Here is a 22,693-nt window from a genome sequence, read left to right on the forward strand (position 1 = left end):
GCAGGATTCGATAAGTTTATGTCCAACCTGTCTCAATTGCGGTTGTACCTATTCCATGCAGTGTACGACGCCTTTGAGCTGGTTTCGAGGGTGTCGGCCTTCGCGGTGGCCATGCGCCGCTTGGCCTGGCTTCGCACCCTCGACATGGACCCAAACCTGCAGGAACGTCTTGCAGACTTGCCTTGTGTGGGGTCCGAGTTATTTGACGAGTCATTGGATGCGGCGACCAAGCGGTTGTCGGAGCAGGAGCGCTCTTTAGCATCCCTGGTCCGCCCCAAACCTAGGCCCCCGCCGCAGAAACCTTTCCGGCCTCCGCCGCGCCGATACCCTCAGAAGTCGACCCCGGCTTTCTCGAGACCACCTCCGAGACGTCCGTCTCAGCGAGGCAGAGGGGGACAAACCCAAGCCCCGGCGCAGGGCCCTTCTAAGCCCGCGCCTTCCTTTTGACGGGCTGAGCGGACGGGGCGGGTTCCCCTCCGCACTTTCACAGGATCCCCTACCTATCGGGGGGCGTCTTCGATCCTTCCGGGAGGCATGGACCGAGATTACCTCAGACGCTTGGGTGCTCCGGATCGTCTCCGAGGGCTACTCGCTCAACTTTGTGTCCTCGCCGCCGGACAGTCCCCCAAGTTTAGTCTCTTGCAACCGTTCGCAGCTACCGACCCTTCTGACCGAAGCCAAAGCCCTCTTGAAGCTTCGGGCGGTCGAGCCGGTCCCCAAGGACCAGTGGGGTACGGGGTTTTACTCCCGTTACTTTTTGGTCCCAAAAAAGACCGGGGACCTGCGCCCCATACTGGACCTCAGGAAGCTCAACAAATTCCTGGTCCGGGAGAAGTTTCGGATGCTATCTCTCCCGGTTTTGTATCCTCTCTTGGAGGAAGGGGACTGGATGTGCTCCCTCGACTTGAAGGAAGCATATACCCATGTTCCGGTGCACCCCGCCTGCCGAAGATTTTTACGATTCCAGGTGGGGGACCTCCACCTCCAGTACAGGGTACTGCCCTTCGGCCTGGCCGCGTCCCCACGAGTATTCACGAAGTGCATGGTGGTGGTTGCGGCAGCCCTGAGGTCTCGTGGGCTCCATGTGTTCCCTTACCTGGACGATTGGCTCATCAAAGCCCCGACCAGGGAGGGGGTTATCTCAGCGACCCGACAGTCTATTACCTTCCTGCAAACTCTCGGGTTCGAGATAAACTTTCCAAAGTCTCAGTTGAGGCCGGCTCAGTCTCTTCAATTCATAGGTGCGGTGCTGGACACGGTGCGCCTGCGCTCCTACCTTCCGACCCAGCGGTTGGAAGCCTTGGTACGGATGGGCCGCCAGGTCTCTCAGCTATCGATGGTGTCGGCCAAGCGCATGATGATGCTGCTCGGTCATATGGCCTCGACGGTACACGTCACGCCGTTTGCGAGGCTGCATCTGAGGATCCCTCAGTGGACCCTCGCGTCCCAGTGGCGTCAGGAGTGCGATCCGGTGTCTCGCCTCATTTCGGTGACTCCGCTTTTGCGGAAATCGCTGCGTTGGTGGACAGACTCTTCAAATCTGTCCATGGGACTACTGTTTCGCACTCCTCCTTTCCACAAGGTCCTGACCACGGACTCCTCGGAGTACGCGTGGGGAGCCCACCTCGACGGTCTTCGCACGCAGGGCCTGTGGTCGGCAGAAGACCGTCGGTGTCATATCAACGTGCTAGAGCTTCGGGCCATCTTCCTAGCACTTCGAGCCTTCGTTCACATATTGCAGGACCAGGTGGTCCTCGTCCGCACGGACAATCAGGTAGCAATGTACTATGTGAACAAGCGGGGGGAACGGGGTCTTGGCCCCTCTGTTCCGAGGCTCTTCGCCTTTGGGAGTGGGCGGTCTCCCGGAACATCTTCCTCCGGGCGGTCTACATCCAAGGAGAACTGAATTGTCTGACGGACAAACTCAGTCGACTTCTGCAACCGCACGAGTGGACTCTACACTCAGCAGTTCTGCACGAGGTTTTCGCTCGCTGGGGAACGCCACAGGTGGATCTGTTTGCCTCTCCGGAGACACACAAACTACCACTGTATTGTTCTCGGATGTACTCGTGGGATCGTCTGGAGGCGGATGCCTTCCTTCTCGATTGGGAAGGGAGGTTCCTGTATGCATTCCCTCCTTTCCCTCTGATCATGCGAACGTTAGTACATCTGAAATCGTCCATGGCCACGATGATTCTCATAGCACCTCGGTGGCCGCGTCAGCACTGGTTCTCCCTGCTGCTTCAGCTCAGTGCCAGGGAGCCTCTTCCTCTGCCTGTCTTTCCTTCTCTGCTGTCTCAGAGTCAAGGATCCATGTTACATCCCAATCTGCAGTCATTGCACCTGACAGCTTGGTTTCTTGTTCCCTGACTCCTCCGGATCTGTCTCAATCGGTGAGGGAGGTGTTGGAAGCCTCCCGCAAGATCTCGACGAGGCTTTGCTATTCGCAGAAATGGACCAGGTTTTCCACCTGGTGCTCGTCTTTTCACCTGGATCCGGTATCGGTTCCGGTATCCTCGGTTTTGGACTATTTATTCCATTTGTCGCGCTCTGGCTTGAAAACCACTTCGGTGCGTGTTCATCTTAGTGCGATTTCTGCTTTCCACCAACATCTGGATGGACGCCCTCTGTCACTCCATCCCTTGGTGACACGCTTCATGAAAGGGTTACTCAGGGTTTGTCCCCCTCTTAAGCCTCCTTCTGTCGTGTGGAATTTGAATGTGGTTTTAGCTCAACTGATGAAACCCCCTTTTGAGCCACTCAACAAGTCCCTCTTGAAATTTCTGACTTGGAAGGTGGTGTTTCTGATTGCCCTCACCTCCGCTAGGCGGATTGGGGAGTTGCAAGCCTTGGTTGCGGATCCCCCTTTCACCGTCTTCCATCATGACAAGGTGGTTCTCCGCACCCATCCTAAGTTTGTCCCTAAGGTTGTTTCTGATTTCCACCTCAATCAGTCCATTGTCCTTCCTGTGTTCTTTCCTAAGCCCCACTCCCATCCTGGCGAGACGGCGCTTCACACGCTTGACTGTAAGAGGGCGTTGGCGTATTACCTTCAACGCACCAGGTCTCATCGGAAGGTTCCTCAATTGTTTTTGTCCTTCGATCCCAATCGATTAGGGCATCCAGTTTCCAAGCGCACTCTGTCTAACTGGTTGGCTGCTTGCATTTCCTTTTGCTATGCTCAGGCTGGCCTTCCTCCCCCGGGTCGAGTCACGGGGCACAAGGTCCGAGCGATGGCAGCTTCGATAGCTTTCCTCCGATCCACTCCGATGGAGGACATATGTAAGGCTGCCACTTGGTCTTCGGTTCATACATTCACCTCTCATTACTGTCTGGACACTTTATCCAGGAGTGACGGCCGGTTTGGCCAGTCAGTTTTGCAAAATCTGTTTTCCTAAATTGCCATCCTCCCACCTGCCCTTTTTTGGTTGGCTTGGAGGTCACCCACATGTGAGAATATCATGCCTGCTTGTCCTGGGATAAAGCACAGTTACTTACCGTAACAGGTGTTATCCAGGGACAGCAGGCATATATTCTCACAACCCGCCCGCCTCCCCGGGGATGGCTTCTATGCTAGTTATGGAACTGAGGACCACGAGGTGGGATGCGCCCTCTAGTGGGCAGAAGGCATGCACATGCGTGGTGCAGTGTGCAAACTTGAAACTTCTAGCAAGTTTGCTTGAAAAGCTGTCCGCGCTGGGGCTCCGTAGATGACGTCACCCACATGTGAGAATATATGCCTGCTGTCCCTGGATAACACCTGTTACGGTAAGTAACTGTGCTTTATGATGGCCTGATAAACAAGGCCCAAAGTAAACAAAGGAAAGATTTACAAGCCAAAACATGCCCATTTAGTCACTTCAGAAAATAACCAAGAAAGAGGAGGAGTCCACCCTCTCAGCTAACCCCATAACCAAAAAGAGCCTAGCTATTATAGCATGGACAAAGAGGTCTGTGTTCTTATAACCTCTCCTATCTTTTTAATATATACAGTGGACTCCACCTAAGTCAGTGGTCTCAAACTCAAACCCTTAGTGGGGCCACATTTTGGATCTATAGGTACTTGGAGGACCGCAGAAAAAATAGTTAATGTCTTATTAAAGAAATGATAACTTTGCATGAGGTAAAACTCTTTATAGTTTATAAATCTTTCCTTTAACAGTTAAAGGAAAGATTTATAAACTATAAAGAGTTTTACCTTAAGCAAAATTGTCATTAACTATTTTTTCCGCAGCCCTCCAAGTACCCTATTTTTTCTTCAGCCCTCACATTTAAAATTTAATATCTTTCCTTTCTCAAAACTGACACATTTCAATCACTATATTGAAAATAAAATCATTTTCCCTACCTTTGTTGGCTGGTGACTTTATTTTTCTATGCTTTTAACGATGTTTCCAGGGCCTTGTCCTTTGACTGTTTTTCTTTCCGTCTTCACTTTCTGCCTTGCATCCATCTTTGGCATTAACTTAATATTCAATTTTTCTGTTTTCTTTTCAAAATCTACATTTCCATGTCTTACCTTCCCTTCTATCTTTCTCTTCTTCTGTCCCTATTTCCATGGTCTGACATCTCTTTCTTTCTTTTCTCTCCCTCCCTCCTTCCTTCCTTCCTTTCCCCTGGTCTGGCATCTGCCTCCTTCCCTCCACCAACTTTTTATTTCTTTCACCCTGCCCCCTTCTTTCTTTCTCTCTCTCTCTCCATGCCCCTTTTCTTTCTTTTTTTCTTTCTCCATGCCCTTTCTTTCTTTCTTTCTCCATGCCCCTTTCTGTCTATGTCCCGTCTCCCTTCTTTCTTTCTGTCTCCCTGTCCCCCCCTTTCTTTCTTTATTTCTCCCTGCCCTCCCCAGTTCTCCCTACTTATCTTCCCCAGCACGGGGCTGACCAATTCTCGCCACCCGACGTCAATTCTAACGTCGGAGAGGAAGTTCCGGGACAGCCAGGCAGCGATTGGCTGGCCCAGAACGTCTTGTCCGACGTTAGAATTGACATCGGGTGGTGAGAATTGGTCGGCTCCGCGCTGGGGAAGATAAGCAGGGAGAACTAAGAACTCGGTGCCAGCCTATTCCCTGATGGTGGCTGTGGTAGCCTATTCACCGGCTGTGGTGGCGGCCTGTTCCCCAATGGCAGTGACTTGGGGGAGGGCAGTGAGAAGGGAAGCATGTTGGGGACCCCTGCTTTAGGTGAGCCACGAGCCGCAGTTTGCCGACCACTGACATAGGCCAATGTGAAGAAACACCACCACAGGAGAAATCATAGGGAGGGGGGGATCAAAAAAAATTTCTGTGTGACAGACAATTGTAATAAATCAAAGCCTATGTGAAGAAACACCACCACAGGAGAAATCATAGGGGGGGGGGATCAAAAAAAATTTCTGTGGGACAGATAATTGCAATTTCCAAAGAAATACATTTTTCACATACTTGCCAAAGTCCTACAGCCCTACACTGCAACCGCCACCACAGCCTGGGATGCCTCGTTGCTTGGTTCCGGTGCTTTTGGATGAGTGAGCTGTGGGTGAGTGAGCAGGGCAGAGTGAGCTGTGCTGCAGGGCAGAGTGAGCCGTGCACTCCGAATTTGGGCTGAGAGGGAGCGGACGGAGGCTTTGATCGTGAGATGCACAGCGCAACCCGGAAGCTGCTAATACCGCCTAGAGACACAAGCCAAAGCGGGTGGAAGGAGGCTGAGACTGGGAGAAGCACAGCACCACCAGGAGGCCGTTTGCTGACATTCCCTCTAACGCAAGTCATTTACAGCACTTAGGAAAACTTGTGAAGTGGAGAGGACAGATCGCGGGCCGCAAAATAGTCCCTGGGGGGGGCCGCGTGTTTGAGACCGCTGACCTAAGTGTATGTCGGTTAAGCGCACACTTTGGTTATCTGCACTCTACCGCCACAGTCTTTTTTTTTTTTTTACATTAAAGTCAATGGATGTATTTGCAATTCGGATAAAGTCAATGGATGTATTTGCAATCAGTGCACAATCCGCTTATGTGCACTGATGTCATAGGTCCAACCTCTATTCTTTCACGTTACATTCACTCCGGTTAGATGTAATCACGTTCTGAATGGAAAAGGCTAGTCTTCACACAGCAGCTTAAGCGCTGGGACAGCTGGGAAAGTGAGTGCTCCACTTCCACTCAAGCTGTAGGGCATAGCTGTCCTGTACTTTAGGCTCCAGCAGCCCAAGCGCCATATTTAAACTGAGCCGGCTTAACTACAGCCTCCCCCCCCACTCCTATTAAGCTCACATGGCGACCCGGTCTGAAGGGCGTGCACTTAAGCGGAGTCGACTGTAGCCCCCTCTATCTTCCCTAACATTCCAATCCCTCCCTGCAGCATGCAGAATGACAGAAACTAATATCCTCACTTCCTTAGAGGTTCAACAGCCTATCCAATTGGTCATTTTATTCAAAACTATAATTCAAGCTTTTGAGGAAAGTTTGTAGATAAGTTTCCTATATCAAGAGGAGTCTCTTTTTGAGCTTCAGATAAGAAAGGCTTCTTGTGTTTCCCATGTTGTTAGTGTGTGAATCTGAGGTTGCAAACTTCAGTTGGAAGGAGGCTTTGCCTGCACCCATGATGGAAAAATGCATTTTTTTAAAACCTACAAGTTATTTATTTAGATTTTTATCCCGTCCTCCCAGTAGCTCAGAACAGTTTGCAAGTAAACATTCACAATGGAGTGAATTGGACATACAAGATTATACAGTAGATTTAAATACTTAGACATACGAGACTGTGCAGCAGTGTAAATATAGGGACTATACAGCAAATTAAGAACAGTAGTTTAAATATAAGTAGTTTAGTTTAGATACAAGTTATTTGAGTATAGGCTGAGAGTGGACTATACAGAAATTTAGGCAGAAGATTAGAATGGAGAAAGAAGGGTAGAGGTGGGGTTTAAGGGGGTTGGGTGTAGACTGAGGGTGACCTTTAGTTGAAGAGGAGGGACTTTACCATTTTCCGGAATGTCATTAATGAGTTCTGTAGTCTGAGTTGAGGGAGGAGTTGGTTCCAGAGTTGAGGAATGAAGTGGCTGAATGAAGTTGCCCCCATATCACTTATTCTTAAATTATGCATTAGTCTAGAGGGGTACTTGCTGGTTCTAAGATCAAGTTTCTGCTTAGGTGCTTACTCCAAATAGGTTCTAAGATCTGGCCAAAAACTGAATTCTCAGACAGGTCCAGAAAGATTTATTCTTTGAGAACAAGCAGGCAATTTTCTCACATGTGGGAAGTCATCCACAGACCCCCAGTACGGATACTACCAAGTATACTGTCATTTAAAAATTTTTGGCAATGTCCATATCGCATGCATGCTGGTGCCTTCCTGCCTGTTGGCTCGTGGGGCCATCAGTTCTTCATTTTCTGCGGAGCTGAGAAGCTGTGTCTTCAGTTTGTTGAATTTTACCCTTATTTTGTCCCTTCCTGAATTTATTTTTCATTATTTTCCTCTTAGTTCGTTGTTTTTATCGTGTTCAGTATTGTACTCGACTTCGGTTCATTTTTGTCAAATTTTAAAATTTTCAGCCTTCAGACCTCTCCATTCCCCCCCCCCCACACACACACACCCTCCCCCAGCCAAAGTGTTGATTGTTTTCGGCATCCTAGTTACTCAAGCTCCCTGGGCCATTGATCCCTTTGACTTTGCGTCAGCTGTTTTCCCTTCCATGTCAGAGGGTATTGAGTGGATTTAAGAAATATTCTTGATTTTTAATTGGGCCATTTAAGCCTCTGACCCACATAATTGTTGTGTCCAGTGGTTGGGTCCTGAACATCGGGATATTAGCTGTGTCCTATGCCTCCGTATGCAAAAGTGATCACTCAAAGCCTGAAAACTTTAGTTCGAAAAATATTTTGGCATCACGTCAGTCTCGACATCAAGCATGGTGGGGGACTTGGAACCCGACAATCAACTTTCTATGACTCAGTCATCAGCATTGGTGCTAAATGCATCAACACTTGTCCAGAGCTTCAGGCTTCTTACAGAAGCAAGACGTCTACATCTTCTTCTGTCTTGAGAATTGGGGGATACAGCACATAAGAAAGCTAAACACAAACATTCTTCCCCTTCTAGGCATACCACTGCATCCTCCCAAGCATCAACTTTTTTGATGCATAGTAAATGTTGATGCACCAAGAATCACTCTCTTTCCACCCCAATGATGTCGCCTCGTAGGTATGTCTCAATATCAAGGTCTCCCATGCCTAGACTGTTTCCATGCCAATGTTTCTTCTGGTACTGGCACCATTTCTCTAGGAGGAGTTCTGGGCTATGGTCATACAAGAGCTTTCAGGGCTACTGCAGATACAGTGTAAACAGGTTTTAAAGGCTTCCATGCCTTCCTCGGCTCAGCCCAATCCATTGAAGCGTCAGCAGAGAACAAGGTCATGCACCCCTGATCTTTTCCCTCCTCTACACAATTCTACATTAAAAAATGTCTTTTACTGACTTTGTATGGCAGGTGGGGGGCAGGCTTTGCCAATCAAAAGGAAACAAAGGAGGTGCCTCACTCTGAATTATTTGAACTACTCAACTTTTTAAGCACCACCAAACAAATGCATTTAGGTTCCTTTGCATAGGGTAATGAAAGATAACTTAAGATAATTTAAGAACTGGGAGAATCCCCTATCAGTCCAGGTAGCTCCTAAAAAGATAGACTCAATGTATAGAAATCAAAAATGTCCAGGATTTGACAAATCTCAATTTCAACAGCATTCATTAGATATGGAATCTTCCCTCAAGCATTCACGCAGCTCACAATCTTACTATTCTGCTCTTACAGGCAGAGAGTCCAGGACATTGTATGCAAATGCATTTTCCAATCATTTGTTCTCATCAGTATAATTATAGACTACCAATTTTACATGTCAAGTTTGTTAAAATACTTACTTAACAGTAGGAGTTTGAGGAATTCTTCCCTCCAGACAAACTAAAACAGTTTCAACAATTGTCTAAGTCTTTGTTCACTACAAGAAAGTTTATGGCTATAGGATTTTTAGAAACCTTTGATATTTCTTCCAGTGGCAATTGCAGTGTGCTGTTTGGCTTGGCTTAGAGCCTCTGATCTTGAAACTTCAGTATAGAGAGTGACGTGGGGAAAAAATTTGTCCCCATCCCCGTAAGCTTGGTCCCCGTCCTCACAAACCATCTGATCCCATCCACACAAGCCTCGAATAGTTATGATTTTATATTGAACTTATTTTATTAAAATATAAAAAGAAACAATATTCTGTTCCATTGTCATTTTATAAATCACAAATAATATAGAGCAAGGATCAACAAAACCTTTCTCCCCTCCCCCTCACAAATATCTCCTCCACTATTGAGAAAACTGAACAAGTCAAATTACTACAGAATGCTACGTAGAAAAATCAAGCTAACCAAATTCTTCAGTTACACTTGGCTGGAATAGTGTTAGGGGAGAGCAACTAGGGCAACTGCCCCCTGGTCAGAGAGAGCCCTAAGCTAGCTGGAACCTAAAGAAGCACGTCCTGAGTTTTGTGGTCCCTAGTTATGTCTAATGCAAGCTACATATTTGAAATCCGATATATTCTATAAAATTACTGTCTAGTCACATCACCTTGGTCTCAGGCTCTGGTTTCTGTTTCCTTCTGTGTACTCTTAACTCACTCGACAGGGTCTCCTGACCATTTGACATGTCTTCTTTCCCTATGCTCACTATTCATCTTCCATCTCTGTGTATGTTTTTTCTCCATGTTCAGCATCTCTCTTCTCTGTCTCCTTTACTTCCCTTTCTAGTATTTCCCTTGTGCCCATCTCCCTACCTTCATTATCAAACTATATGGCTAAACTCCAAGATTCAAATTGACGGTTTTAAGGTCATCTGGAAGCATTGGATGATAGCAGGAATATGTATTTTAGATGATGTTATATCTAATGGTAAGTTGCTTGAATTTTCACAGTTGCAACATAAATTTGGACTTAATAAATCACAAAGTTTTAGATGGTTGCAACTGAAGCAGGCCATTCAGGTGGGGTTCCCTGAATGGAAGAATTTAAATAATCAATATAGTTTTTAGAGTTCTTATGCTTTCAGGTGGACTTCCTGGGGCACCAGGCCACACAGTAGTATAAATTGATATCTGGATTCATGAACAAAAATTGGTCTTTGGGACATTTGGAGTATTGAGATTAAGCATCAAATTTCTGCATCTCAATGGCCACAAATTTGGACTTGGAGGTTGAGATGTACAATGTCGGCATCTATGAGACAAACGTGGCTTTTTCTTTTGCATAAAGCTTTTTGGACCCCAGTTTGTTTACAAAAGTTAGATAGCTTTAAGTCTAATAGATGTTGGCATTGTAATCTTGAAATAGGGACTCTAGATCATTTATTATTTTATTGTCCATTAATCTTTGCCTTTTGGAAATCAATATGGGGTCAAATAAATTGTGTATTGGAAAACCCAGTTGCGTTATCGTATGATACTGTTTTATTTGGCATGTCAATGAGGGCTAAAAGCCAAATATCATCTAAGAATAACAAGCTTTTGCTAATTATGACAGGAGTTGCCATACAACAAATAACGAGTAATTGGAAGAGACCTAACTACAGTTTTTGGTGGAATTCGTTGTGTCACATATATAAAATGGAAAAAACAATATCTATACAGAAAGGAAATTTAAAAAGATTTCAAGATGTGTGGGGGCCATTAACAAATTATTGCAATGAATAGATTTCATTTTTGGTATAAGCTCAAGTTAGGGGGAGGGGGATAATTCTAAAGTTGTTTATAAATGAGAAGAAAGATAGGAAAGTATTTATTAAATGATATAAATGATCATTACATAATATGAAAAGGGTGGGAGGGAGGGAGATAAACTATATACAGAGGAACCTTGGTTTACGAGCATGCTCTTAAACCAAAATACTTGTATATCAAAGCGAGTTTCCCCATAGGAAATAATGGAAACTCGCTTGATACATTCCCCCCCACCCCCAAGATTCTCAGCGAGAGGGAGAATTAGAAGGCCTTGAGCATGCGCAGATGCATGCTCAAGGCCCGGCAGAGGCAGGAAGTTTTTCATGCGGCACCAGAACGTCCTGTGGGCTGCGTGCCGGTGCCAGACCGGGGGGGGGGGGAGTTTCAAGTTGTTCGGGGGGGTTGCTGGTTCGCACACGGGGGGGGGACCTTTGCGAGCGGGGGGAGCGATGCCGGTTCTTGGGGGGGAGGTGCTTTCAAATCGAATCAACACTCGATTTGCAAGACAAGTTTTGCGAGAATGTTTTGCTCGTCTTGCAAAACACTTGCAAACTGGATTACTCGCAAACCGAGGTTTGACTGTAATTTGATTATTGTTGATCATTAAGTGTTTTATGTAAGTTTAAATGATTGTACTTGTTGATACACTTACTGTAAGTTTCAAAAATGAATAAAGAATTTATAAAAAAACAATATTCTGTGTCCCTATCCCTTCCATGCCCAGTGTCAATCCTCTATGTCCCCCTACCAAGTCCAGCATCTCTCTTCTGTGTTCCTCTTCGCACCCACCCCCTCACTCCCCACAGGTTAACATCTCCCTAGCTCCCCTCACATCTACCTTACCCAAAAGATCATGCCGTACTACGCTGAAAAATCTTCAGAGGCCTGTTCTGAGGCCTTCCTTCAGCCAATGAGCCCCTCCTTGATATAACTTCCAGTTTTGCGACATGATGAGAAACTCGGGGTGTGTAAGCGAGTGTACACTCATAGTGGTGCTGAGAAAAAAAAATCAGGGCCTATACTATATAGTAAGCATTTTTTCCATAGAGATAAAATGGGAGAAAAATCATTCATACTAGATACTAGAGTGTGATAAAAGGTACATTTAGGGTTGCTACCCTGAGGAATTTACAGTGATGGATACCATCATTTTTATTTACAATTTTGATCAGAAGCACTGTACATTCAATCTGCACAATAGCTATTGCCTATTACCAGCCACTGCGTAAGAATGAGTTGAATGTTCTTTGAAATAAACACCTCTCTTCTTTTTTCAGTACAAGAGACCTATTGAGGAGAGGAGCTGCTATTATTTTGATATTAGTTTGGAACGTTGCCCAGAACCCCATACAAAAAAAATGCATGCACTACACTTCTCCTATCTTGCAGTCATGTGCTGTTTTATTTATCTTTTTCTTTCTACTTGATTTTGCCCTCTGCAGCCATACATTTCCTTCTTCTTCCTTTTTCTTATTGTTACTCTCCCTTTATTTATCTCAGCTTCTCTGTTAGGTCAGAATTTCTGTTCTTTTCACAGAAGAGGCAGATGATCTGGAGCGGCTGGTAACGTCCAAAACTGAATCTGTTCAGTATGATCTTCCAAACCACACTGTGACCGTGACAACAATCAGCGACCTGGACCTATCAGGAGTTGGTTTGCTGGGTCTTGGGGTATGATTCTTCACATGTTTCTGTCTACTTTTTAATGGCTGCTGCAACTCTGGTCACTTGTTTCACCAGAAATTAATTCTTGACTGTTTTCCTTAAGGTAACTGAGCAAGTCTTTTTTATCAAGGTGGTGTACATTACTTGTGTTGCTAGAGTTGGGACAACTACTTAAGAATGATGGAATTAATTATTAAAACAGTCACAGTTGTAATTATTAACAATATTACAAAAATGTATTATCCCAGGACAAGCAGGCAGCATATTCTTGACTGATGGGTGACGGCACCGACGGAGCCCCGGTACGGACAATTTTAGAGTGATTGCACTCTAAGAACTTGGAAAGTTCCAGTAGGCCGCACCGCGCACGCGCAAGTGCCTTCCCGCCCGACAGAGGCGCGCGGTCCCCAAGTTTCTTAGTTTCCGCGGAGCTAAGAAGTCGCATTTTTCAACGGCTGTTGAAATTTTTTCTTATACGCCTTCCCGCTCGCGAAACCTTTTTGGGAGTTTTTTCCCTCCTTTCTTTTCTTTTTCTAAAAAAAAAAAAAAACCGAGAGTTAATTTCTTTATTTTTTTCTTCATTTCGGTTTTGCCCCGGCGGGGCCTACTGCCACCATCGAGGCCTCGGCCTTCGATTTGGCAGAAGCCGTTTTTACTTTCATGCCCCCCCAGCCAGGGTTTAAAAAGTGCCAGCGGTGTGCACAGCCTATATCCCTCACGGACCCGCACAACTGGTGCTTACAGTGCCTGGGTCCTGAGCATCAGGCTTCCTGCGGCATCGACACCGGCATCAGCCCCATCGCAGTCGGCACCCACTTCGTCGACACCGCGCGATACCGCACCGGCGTCGTAACATCCAGGTAAGCCGGCTAAGAAGCCTTCCCCGCTGGAGTGTCCTCCGGTCTCAATTGCAGCGAGCCCAGTCCTGCCGACCGTGAGGCGCCCGTGGAAGCGCTCAGCCCCTATCGAGGTGAGTCCCTCGACCTCGGGCTCCTCATCTTCGGGGCGTCAAGCAGCACCGCAGGTACCGCAAAAGAAAAAGGCGGTACCGGTGCCCTCTTTGGATGAGCGCATCGCAGCCATCCTACAAACGCAGCTCAAGGAGCAGTTACAACAACTCCTTCCTGCTCTATTGGCACCGAACCTTCCAGTCCCGGTCCGGTCTGAGCCGCCGGTACCGGCAGTGGAGCAACCTTTATTGTCTGCGTCCACTGTCTCGGTACCGGTTCACTCGGCCTCATCGATATCGATGCCAGTTCTTGCACCGGAACCGAGAGCCCAGCATCAGTCGGTGCAGACTTCGGCACCGCTGCAGTTGGTAACATCTCCCGGTACCGTATCTATGAGGTCGGGTAAGTCGGCACGCAAATCCCGACACCTAGAACCCTCTACTCCGGAGTCTCGAGACCGTAGCTCCCATATTAGGGACCCTGATCTGTGGGGTGACTTCGAAGAGCCTTTTCTTTCTGAGGGTGAGTGTTCCTCGGATGAGGATGATCCTGTTATTCCTGATCCATCCTCCAAACATGATTCCACGTCTTTCACTTCTTTCCTGAAGGACATGTGCGAATCTCTCTCTATTCCTTTGGAGGCTGAGTCTAAAAAATCCAAGGCCTTTCTTGATGCCCTTGACTTTGACCAGCCTCCAAAGGAATTTTTGAAACTCCCTCTTCATGACATCTTGAGGGAAACTTTTTATAAAAATTTAGAGACTCCTTTGACTATCCCAGGAGCTCCCCGTAAATTGGATTCATTATATAAAGTAATTCCTATTCCTGGATTCGATAAGCCACAGCTTCCACATGAATCACTGCTTGTGGAATCTACGCTTAAGAAGTCTGCGGGAGCTAGTGTATATGCTTCTGTCCCTCCTGGCAGAGAAGGTAAAGCCATGGACAAATTCGGTAAGCGGTTATACCAGAATGCAATGCTAGCTAATAGATCTGGTAATTATGCTTTTCGCTTTTCACTTTTCTTTTTATCTTAAGCATCTCCTTACCACCATGGCTTCCTTTGAAAAGTACCTTCTTGAGCGGAAACGACAGGCTTTCCACCAATGCTCGTCTTCTCTTTTCCAACTCCGTAAATTTATGGTAAGATCCATTTACGATACCTTCGAACTTACCTCCAGAGCAACGGCCATGTCTGTGGCCATGCGCCGCCTTGCCTGGCTTAGAGTATCAGAGCTTGATGTCAACCATCAAGATCGGTTGGCTAATGCTCCATGCCTGGGGGATGAGCTTTTTGGGGAATCCATGGACTCGACCACCCAAAAGCTCTCTGCCCATGAGACACGCTGGGATACTCTCCTCAAAACAAAAAAGAAGACTCCACCGGCACGGCCTTTCAGACAGCAGTCAGCCTACCAACGCCGTTATGTGGCTCGTCCATTGCCATCAGCTCCCCAGCAAACTAGGCATCAACGTCAACAACAACGTCAGACTCCTAGACCACCACAGCAACAACCTGTGAAGTCGCCTCCACAGCAAAAACCTACGCAGCCCTTTTGACTTAATTCTCCAGGGCATAGCCAGCGTCCAAACATCTACCCACCTACCTCAACCTATAGATGGCCGTCTCACTTTCTTTCTCAGCCGGTGGGAAGTTATCACTTCGGACCAATGGGTCCTCAACATCATCCGCCACGGCTACTCTCTCAACTTTCAGACCCTTCCGGCCCAAAGTCTACCAAAAGAGTCTGCTTTGAACACTCCTCAGTCTTCCCTCCTTCTTCAGGAGGTTCAATCCCTCCTCCTTCTGAACGCTATAGAGGAAGTTCCTCTGGATCAAAAGGGGCAGGGATTCTACTCCCGTTACTTTCTAGTCCCCAAAAAAACAGGAGATCTCAGACCAATTCTAGATCTTCGCGATCTCAACAAATGCTTGGTCAAGGAAAAATTCAAAATGCTTTCTCTGGCCACTCTTTACCCTCTTCTCGATCACGGCGACTGGCTATGCTCCCTCGATCTCAAAGAAGCATACACTCACATACCGGTCAATCTGGCCTCCAGACAGTATCTCCGCTTCATGATCAATCATTGTCATTACCAATACAAGGTGCTACCCTTCGGTCTTGCCTCCTCTCCAAGAGTGTTCACCAAATGCCTGATTGTGGTGGCTGCCTTTCTACACTCTCACCACCTTCAGGTCTTTCCTTACCTGGACGACTGGTTAATCAAGGCCATTTCATCTCAGTCAGTACTCCTGGCCACCAACCAGACCATCCTTTTTCTACAACTCCTGGGATTCGAGATCAATCTACCCAAATCTCATCTTATCCCCATGCAAAGACTTCAATTCATTGGAGCGGTGTTGGACACAGTCCTGATGAGAGCGTTCTTGCCGTCCAACCGTCTTCAAACTCTTCAATATCTTTGTCAGCAGGTGCTTCCACAACGTTCCATCTCTGCCAAGCAAATGATGATACTCTTGGGTCACATGGCCTCGATAGTTCATGTCACCCCCCTTGCACGTCTTCACCTGCGCACTCCTCAATGGACCCTAGCTACCCAGTGGTCCCAAGCGATGGATCCTTGCTCACGACACATATCTGTGACATCATCTCTTCGTCAATCTCTTCAATGGTGGTTGATATCCTCAAATCTCTCCAGAGGTCTTCTGTTTCATCTACCTCCTCATCAACTTATCATCACCACCGACGCCTCCCCTTATGCCTGGGGAGCTCATTTGAACGAATTTCAAACTCAAGGACTTTGGACAGTCCAGGAAATGAAGCACCACATCAATTTCCTGGAACTCAGAGCGATATTTTATGCCCTCAAGGCCTTCCAACATCTTCTCTTTCCTCAGGTTCTTCTACTGTGCACAGACAATCAAGTTGCGATGTACTACATCAACAAACAGGGTGGGACAGGCTCTCGCCTCTTGTGCCAGGAAGCCCAGAAGATTTGGTCTTGGGCCACAGCTCGCAACTTATTCCTGAAAGCTATCTACATTCAGGGGGAACAGAATTCCTTAGCGGACAAACTCAGCAGAATTCTCCAGCCCCACGAATGGACTCTCGATCCTTTGACTCTCCAGTCCATTTTCGCTCAATGGGGCACTCCTCAGGTGGACCTCTTTGCAGCTCCTCACAATCATCAGCTGCCCCACTTCTGCTCCAGACTCTACTCTCCTCACCGTCTGGCAGCGGATGCATTTCTCCTGGATTGGTCCAATCTGTTCCTGTATGCTTTCCCTCCTCTGCCGCTCATGTTACGAACCTTGTTCAAGCTCAAGAGGGAACGAGCCACCATGATTCTGATTGCTCCACGGTGGCCCAGGCAGCATTGGTTCTCCCTTCTACTTCAACTCAGTTCCAGGGAACCTTTTCTTCTTCCACTGTTTCCTTCTCTGCTTACGCAGCATCAGGAAACCCTTCTGCATCCCAACCTCCAGTCTCTGCACCTGACAGCTTGGTATCTCTCGGGCTGACTTCACATGATTCTCTTCTGTCTCAGCCCGTTCGGTCTATTCTGGATGCTTCCAGAAAACCGGCCACTCTGCAATGTTACCATTAGAAGTGGGCACGGTTTTCTTCTTGGTGTATTCTTCATCATCATGATCCCACTTCCCTTGCAGTGGAGACCTTGTTGGATTATCTTCTTTCCTTATCTGACTCTGGTCTCAAGTCTACGTCTATCAGAGTCCACCTCAGTGCTATTGCTGCTTTTCATGAGCCAGTTCAGGGGAAACTTCTCTCAGCTCATCCTTTAGTGTCCAGATTCATGCAGGGTCTTTTTCATGTGAAACCACCTCTTAAGCCCCCTCCTGTGATCTGGGATCTCAGTTTGGTTCTGTCTGCTCTAATGAAGCCTCCTTGGCTACCGCCACTTTCAAGTTTCTTACTTGGAAAGTACTTTTTCTTATTGCGCTCACCTCTGCCAGGAGGGTCAGTGAGCTCCATGCACTAGTTGCTGATCCACCTTTCACAGTCTTCCATCATGACAAGGTGGTTCTGCGTACACATCCAAAGTTTCTTCCTAAGGTTGTCTCTGAATTCCATCTCAACCAATCCATTGTTCTGCCTGTTTTCTTTCCGAAACCTCACTCTCATTCTGGAGAACAGGCTCTTCATTCTTTGGACTGTAAGCGGGCTTTAGCTTACTATTTAGACCGTACTAAGCCCCACAGATCATCACCCCAACTCTTTCTGTCCTTTGATCCGAATAAATTGGGACGTCCTGTTTCTAAACGTATGCTGTCAAATTGGCTCGCAGCGTGCATTTCATTCTGTTATGCTCAGTCCGGACTGCCACTGGAAGGTTCTGTCACGGCCCATAGAGTGAGAGCTATGGCAGCATCTGTAGCTTTCCTCCGTTCCACTCCTATTGAGGAAATCTGCAAGGCTGCTACTTGGTCCTCAGTTCATACTTTTACATCTCATTATTGTCTGGATGCATTCTCCAGACGGGATGGACACTTCGGCCAATCTGTTTTGCAAAATTTGTTTTCCTAATGGCCAACCTTCCCTCCATCCCTCTTTTTGTTAACTTGGAGGTCACCCATCAGTCAAGAATATGCTGCCTGCTTGTCCTGAGATAAAGCACATTTACTTACCGTAACAGGTGTTATCCAGGGACAGCAGGCAGATATTCTTGCGTCCCACCCACCTCCCCGGGTTGGCTTCTTAGCTGGCTTATCCTAACTGGGGACCGCGTGCCTCTGTCGGGCGGGAAGGCATTCGCGCGTGCGCGGTGCGGCCTACTGGAACTTTCCAAGTTCTTAGAGTGCATTCACTCTAAAATTGTCCGTACCGGGGCTCCGTCGGTGCCGTCACCCATCAGTCAAGAATATCTGCCTGCTGTCCCTGGATAACACCTGTTACGGTAAGTAACTGTGCTTTCTTAGACCTCATAACATTTCCAAAGGTGTGCTTGTGTGTGTATGAGTCATTGAAAGGCTGTGTTCACGTATGTGAGTGGAGCTGGGATGAAGATATAGTTGTAAAACTTAGGCATAGGCTTATTGGGTCCACCTCAGGGCAGCTGCAGCCAAAGCACAACAGTAGGTCTTGGCAGCCACTGCTCAAATCATTATCGGTACATATTATTTACCCAGGTAAATGATTTTTGGTAACTGCCCTCATTATATAACACTGTATGTTAAATACTTTTAGCCTGCCCAATTACCTCTCTCTCTCTCTCTCTGTCTTTCTCTCTGTTTGTATGTGTATATAATGTTCACAATAGTGATGCCAAATTAAGCATTTTTACAGCATTTTTTTGGGCGAGGCGATATTGAGGTGATTGTGATTGTTTAATTATTTTTAGAGGGCAAGAAGATGCCTACACATTTGTAACTTAGGATAGGCATGAAGCTGAAAATTTGCCTAGGCTTGCTGATACCCTTGCATCAGCTCTGCTTCTCTATTTGAAAAATAACATTAGGGCTGATTTTTATAAAGGCATGCTCTCCCACTTGATGCGTATGATGAGATTTCTTAATTAGCTGTGGTCTCCTGAGACATTTCTTCAGAGTAGATCATGAGGATTTGCAACGACTTCACTTCATTCAGGGTCACTGCTGCCACTGATCTTGAGGTTTCACTGTCTTTTGCTTCAGGAAGGAGAAGGCCAGGATGAGAAGGAACATGAGATGTCGGAAGCCAAGGCCACAGTATCTCTGCCTAAAAAGGCTGGGATCCCTCTCCTGTCTAAAAAGTATGCAACTATTGAGCAATACAGTAACTACCCCAACATGAAAAGGGTAGTGAATTTGAATGAGTAGGGTGCTATCATGTTGATGTAGAGACTCCAGTAAATAACAGCAAATTTACAGTAGAATTTACCTATCCAAGTATCTATTAATACCCCAAATTCAAGGTCACTGCAAAATTGTTCACCTTTCCCAAGAGCTGGATACTGATTATTAGACTTAAGTGAATAGTGAGCTAGATTATCTTGAAGGCTGCCGCTGCTTCTGGGAACATTGATTTTGTGCTTTTATTAAAAGAATACTGATGTCGGGAAGCTTTTCCCATTGCTGAATATATGAGGAACTTCTGTTACATATACACAGGAGTACATACGTTAGGTGATCAATCCATGCTCATGAACCACTTGCAGAAGTGTGTCAAATCACATTTTAGTTCCTCCTCCTTCACCAGTGTATAGCTCCCTCTTCAGTTTTTACCAAAGCAATCAAACTCCACTGTAACAGGAGGAAAGGGAAGGAGGGGCACAGAGAACTTCCTGGAAATAACATACATTTCTGTTCTGCTTTGTAACTCATGAAAAAGAACTTGCAACATAGGTGCAATGAACCATCCTGCTGTGTGCAACTAGCACTTACACATGAGGAACTCCAAAGCTCAGTAACTCAGTACTTTATTAGTAAGTTAAACATACATGTTCATCCAACTGACAGGAGAAGAACTCCAGTTCCAGACCATAGAGTTGTCCAATGCAGAAAGCAGGCGAATTGCAAAATGCACAGAGCGGGCTATAAGGACTCCTGTGTATGTTAACAGAAACAATATTATCCAGGTAAGAACCTAATCTTTCATTCTGTTACATATACATAGGACTGTACATTTTAGGTGATCTTCCAAAGCAATGCCAGACATCTAGGGAGGGACAGATGAGCCTGCCCACAAGACTGAGAGCCAGATATGCTCTGTAAAACTTTGTAAAAGTGTGGAGAGTAGACCAAGTAGCTGCCCTAAAGATCTTTTCAGGCAAAACTGGCCAGGACTCCACCCATGCAGATGCCACACTTCTGGTTGAATGAGCTTTGACAGAAATAGGTGACCGTTTGCCACCGGCTATGTAAGCTGACAAAATTGCCATGCAAATCCATCTGATGATAGAAGCCTCGGAAGCTGGTCTGCCTTGTCTGGACTGACTGGTTAGAACAAAAAGACCTGAAAATAATAAAAAATGAACAGAGCAGATCAGAACACCTCTTCTTGGTTTGCTTTAAGAATAAAAAAATGAAGAGGGAGCTATACTTCACTGGTAAAAGAGGAGGAGCTGAAAGAAGTGATTGACACCCTTCTGCAAGTGGTTTGTGAGCATGAATTGATCACTTACTGTATGGACTCCTGTGCATATTAACAGAAACAAGGATTATCCAGGTACAAACTAATCTTTCATTTTTGATATCATGAACTGTTGTTAAAAAATGGATGTTCCCAGTAGTAGTAAAAAATGGAAAGGACAAACTGCACCCGTGCTACAGAAATTCAAGCAGATAGACAGAGAAAATGGCCTGTGAAGGACAATGGGTCAGTATAAAGACATCCATGAAATCCCTCAGATGCAGAAACAAGAGAATAAGCTGGAAATTGCTGTCACTTGTTACTTAGGGTTAGTAATTTTCATTGTTACCAGCTATGGCTGATTTTTTTTCTTTCTTCATTGCTGAGTTTGTGTCCTGAATTTAACTGATAGAAAAATCCTATTGGGATCTAAGAGATCAATTTAGTCAATGCGATTTAACTAGCCAGAAATGGCTCCTGGCCAGTTAAATTGCTTATTTGGAGCTAATCAGTTATATTCAGTGGTACTTATCTAGATAGTATTGCTGAAAATGTCCAGTTAGTGCATAACCCAAAACTAGCTGTTTTGAGGGTCTTCTGGGGCAGAGTCAGTATTTGGCTGATTAAGTGCTGATATTCAGCACTTAACTGGCCAAGATAACTAAATAGGATTGTCTTTTATATGGTTCGAAATAGGCATTTAGGTATGAATATCACATTTAATTAGCTATGTTTTCCCAGAAACTCAATGCTGGAGATCAGATATGACCTAGCATTGAATTTCTGGGAATTATGCTAGCTTAATATCGGGCACTAAGTGAACAAAACAAATGTAGGTAATGTACAAAACCTTTCTGCCAGTCATTTTAGCTGATATTTTTGTTTCTCCTTCAGGATCTCTGCACTGACAGCCTCACTGCATGCTCATAGCAAGAAGAAATTGAAGGGCAAGAAGGCCAACTTTTTCCAAAACAAGACTAAAAATATCAAAGCCAAAGTTGGTAGAACCAGCAAGGCACAGCGCAGGAAACTAACTGGCAGAGCTGGGAGGAACAGAGAGTAATGGCTTCTTCTCCCATCCCAGCCTACCTGAACTGTACTTTTCAGGGAGCAAAGAGCCAGCAGTGAGAATTGATGGAGCTTTGTATTTAGTGTTCAGGCCTCTTCAGACGCTGATCTTTCCTCAGATATGGCATGAAACATGCTTACTGTAAAGGTGCATGTGGATCCAGAGGAAATCTGGGTTTAGGCATCTCTTCAGAGACTACCAAATGTTCATCCAATAGTGATCATGCACCACCTCAGTCCCTGAGAAAGTAACAGACAGTCTGGTTTTCCAGGTGACCAAAGTATGCAAGGGAACCTGTTTTTTTTTTTTTATTTAAATGTGTATGCAAACATATAGGGCATACTTATACTGGCTATCTTGAAAACCAGGCCTGTTCTCAGTCTAAAGTTTGAGGTGCAGCCTGATCTAAGTCCTATTTCAACTAGTGACTTGGGGCTCTATTCAGTAAATGGTGCCCAAACTTAGGTGCCATTAAAATACACACTAAGTACCAATTCTATAAGAATCGCTTAGCGCTGAGCATCTTTTGTAGAATAGTGCTTAGTGTGGCTTCTCGTGTTCAACTGAGGACTTAAGCCTGCCAAAAGCTGGTGTAAATCCTTGTACCCAACTGAGAGCAGTTGGGCGTCCAAAAGCAAGCATTCAATAACATTGTACCTAATTTCAGGGAATACCCCCAACTTGCCCATGCCCCTCCTTTAGCCACACCCCTTCAGAGTTACACACATAGGTAGATTCACACGTAAGTCCTAATTGGTGCCAATTAATGACAATAATTAACTGTTACACCTCATTAACTAGTTTGTACATGGATTTAGGATCTGTGCCCAAATTTGGGCAGTCTATACATAATCCAGGAGTTGAATTTGTGGCTAAACTTTCTCTAGGTATGTAGATTGGATGGCTGCTCATTCTAACTCGCATATAAAGGTGAAAATCAATTCATTTTACCTTTCCTTGATTTATTTTATTTTATTTGTAATGTTAAATTTGACCTTTTTTACTTGCTGAACAATACACTGAATAAATGTTGGTTTTCCAGAAAATGCATCTTGTCTGTGTTTATTTCTAGTATGGTTTGTATTTAAGTGACTCTGGAATTTGGAAAAGAACTGTGTGGCGGTGTAGAAGAACTAGCATTCCAGATTTTTAACTTAAATGTAGCAGGAATTTTTGAATAGCTTTTCAGTCCAAATTACACAAATCTCCTTTAAACATCAGGCCCCTTTATTGGAAGAGCATTCCAGGTTCTT

The 22,693-nt window shown here is 45.7% G+C and overlaps 1 protein-coding gene across 1 annotated transcript in view; it reads left to right on the forward strand.

Moving 5' to 3' along the window:
- The window catches only part of NOL12 (nucleolar protein 12), a 41,330-nt gene extending 18,844 nt beyond the window's left edge, over positions 1–22,486 (forward strand). Inside the window, exons 4-6 of the mRNA XM_033929924.1 lie at positions 12,263–12,396; positions 18,955–19,052; positions 21,266–22,486. Coding sequence (XP_033785815.1) covers positions 12,263–12,396; positions 18,955–19,052; positions 21,266–21,434 — 401 coding nt within the window. The 3' untranslated portion in view covers positions 21,435–22,486. The remainder of the gene's footprint in view (positions 1–12,262; positions 12,397–18,954; positions 19,053–21,265) is intronic.
- The last annotated feature ends 207 nt before the right edge of the window (positions 22,487–22,693 follow it).

Source organism: Geotrypetes seraphini, chromosome 2 (assembly GCF_902459505.1).
Source record: "Geotrypetes seraphini chromosome 2, aGeoSer1.1, whole genome shotgun sequence".
Classification (NCBI taxonomy): Eukaryota; Metazoa; Chordata; class Amphibia; order Gymnophiona; family Dermophiidae; genus Geotrypetes; species Geotrypetes seraphini.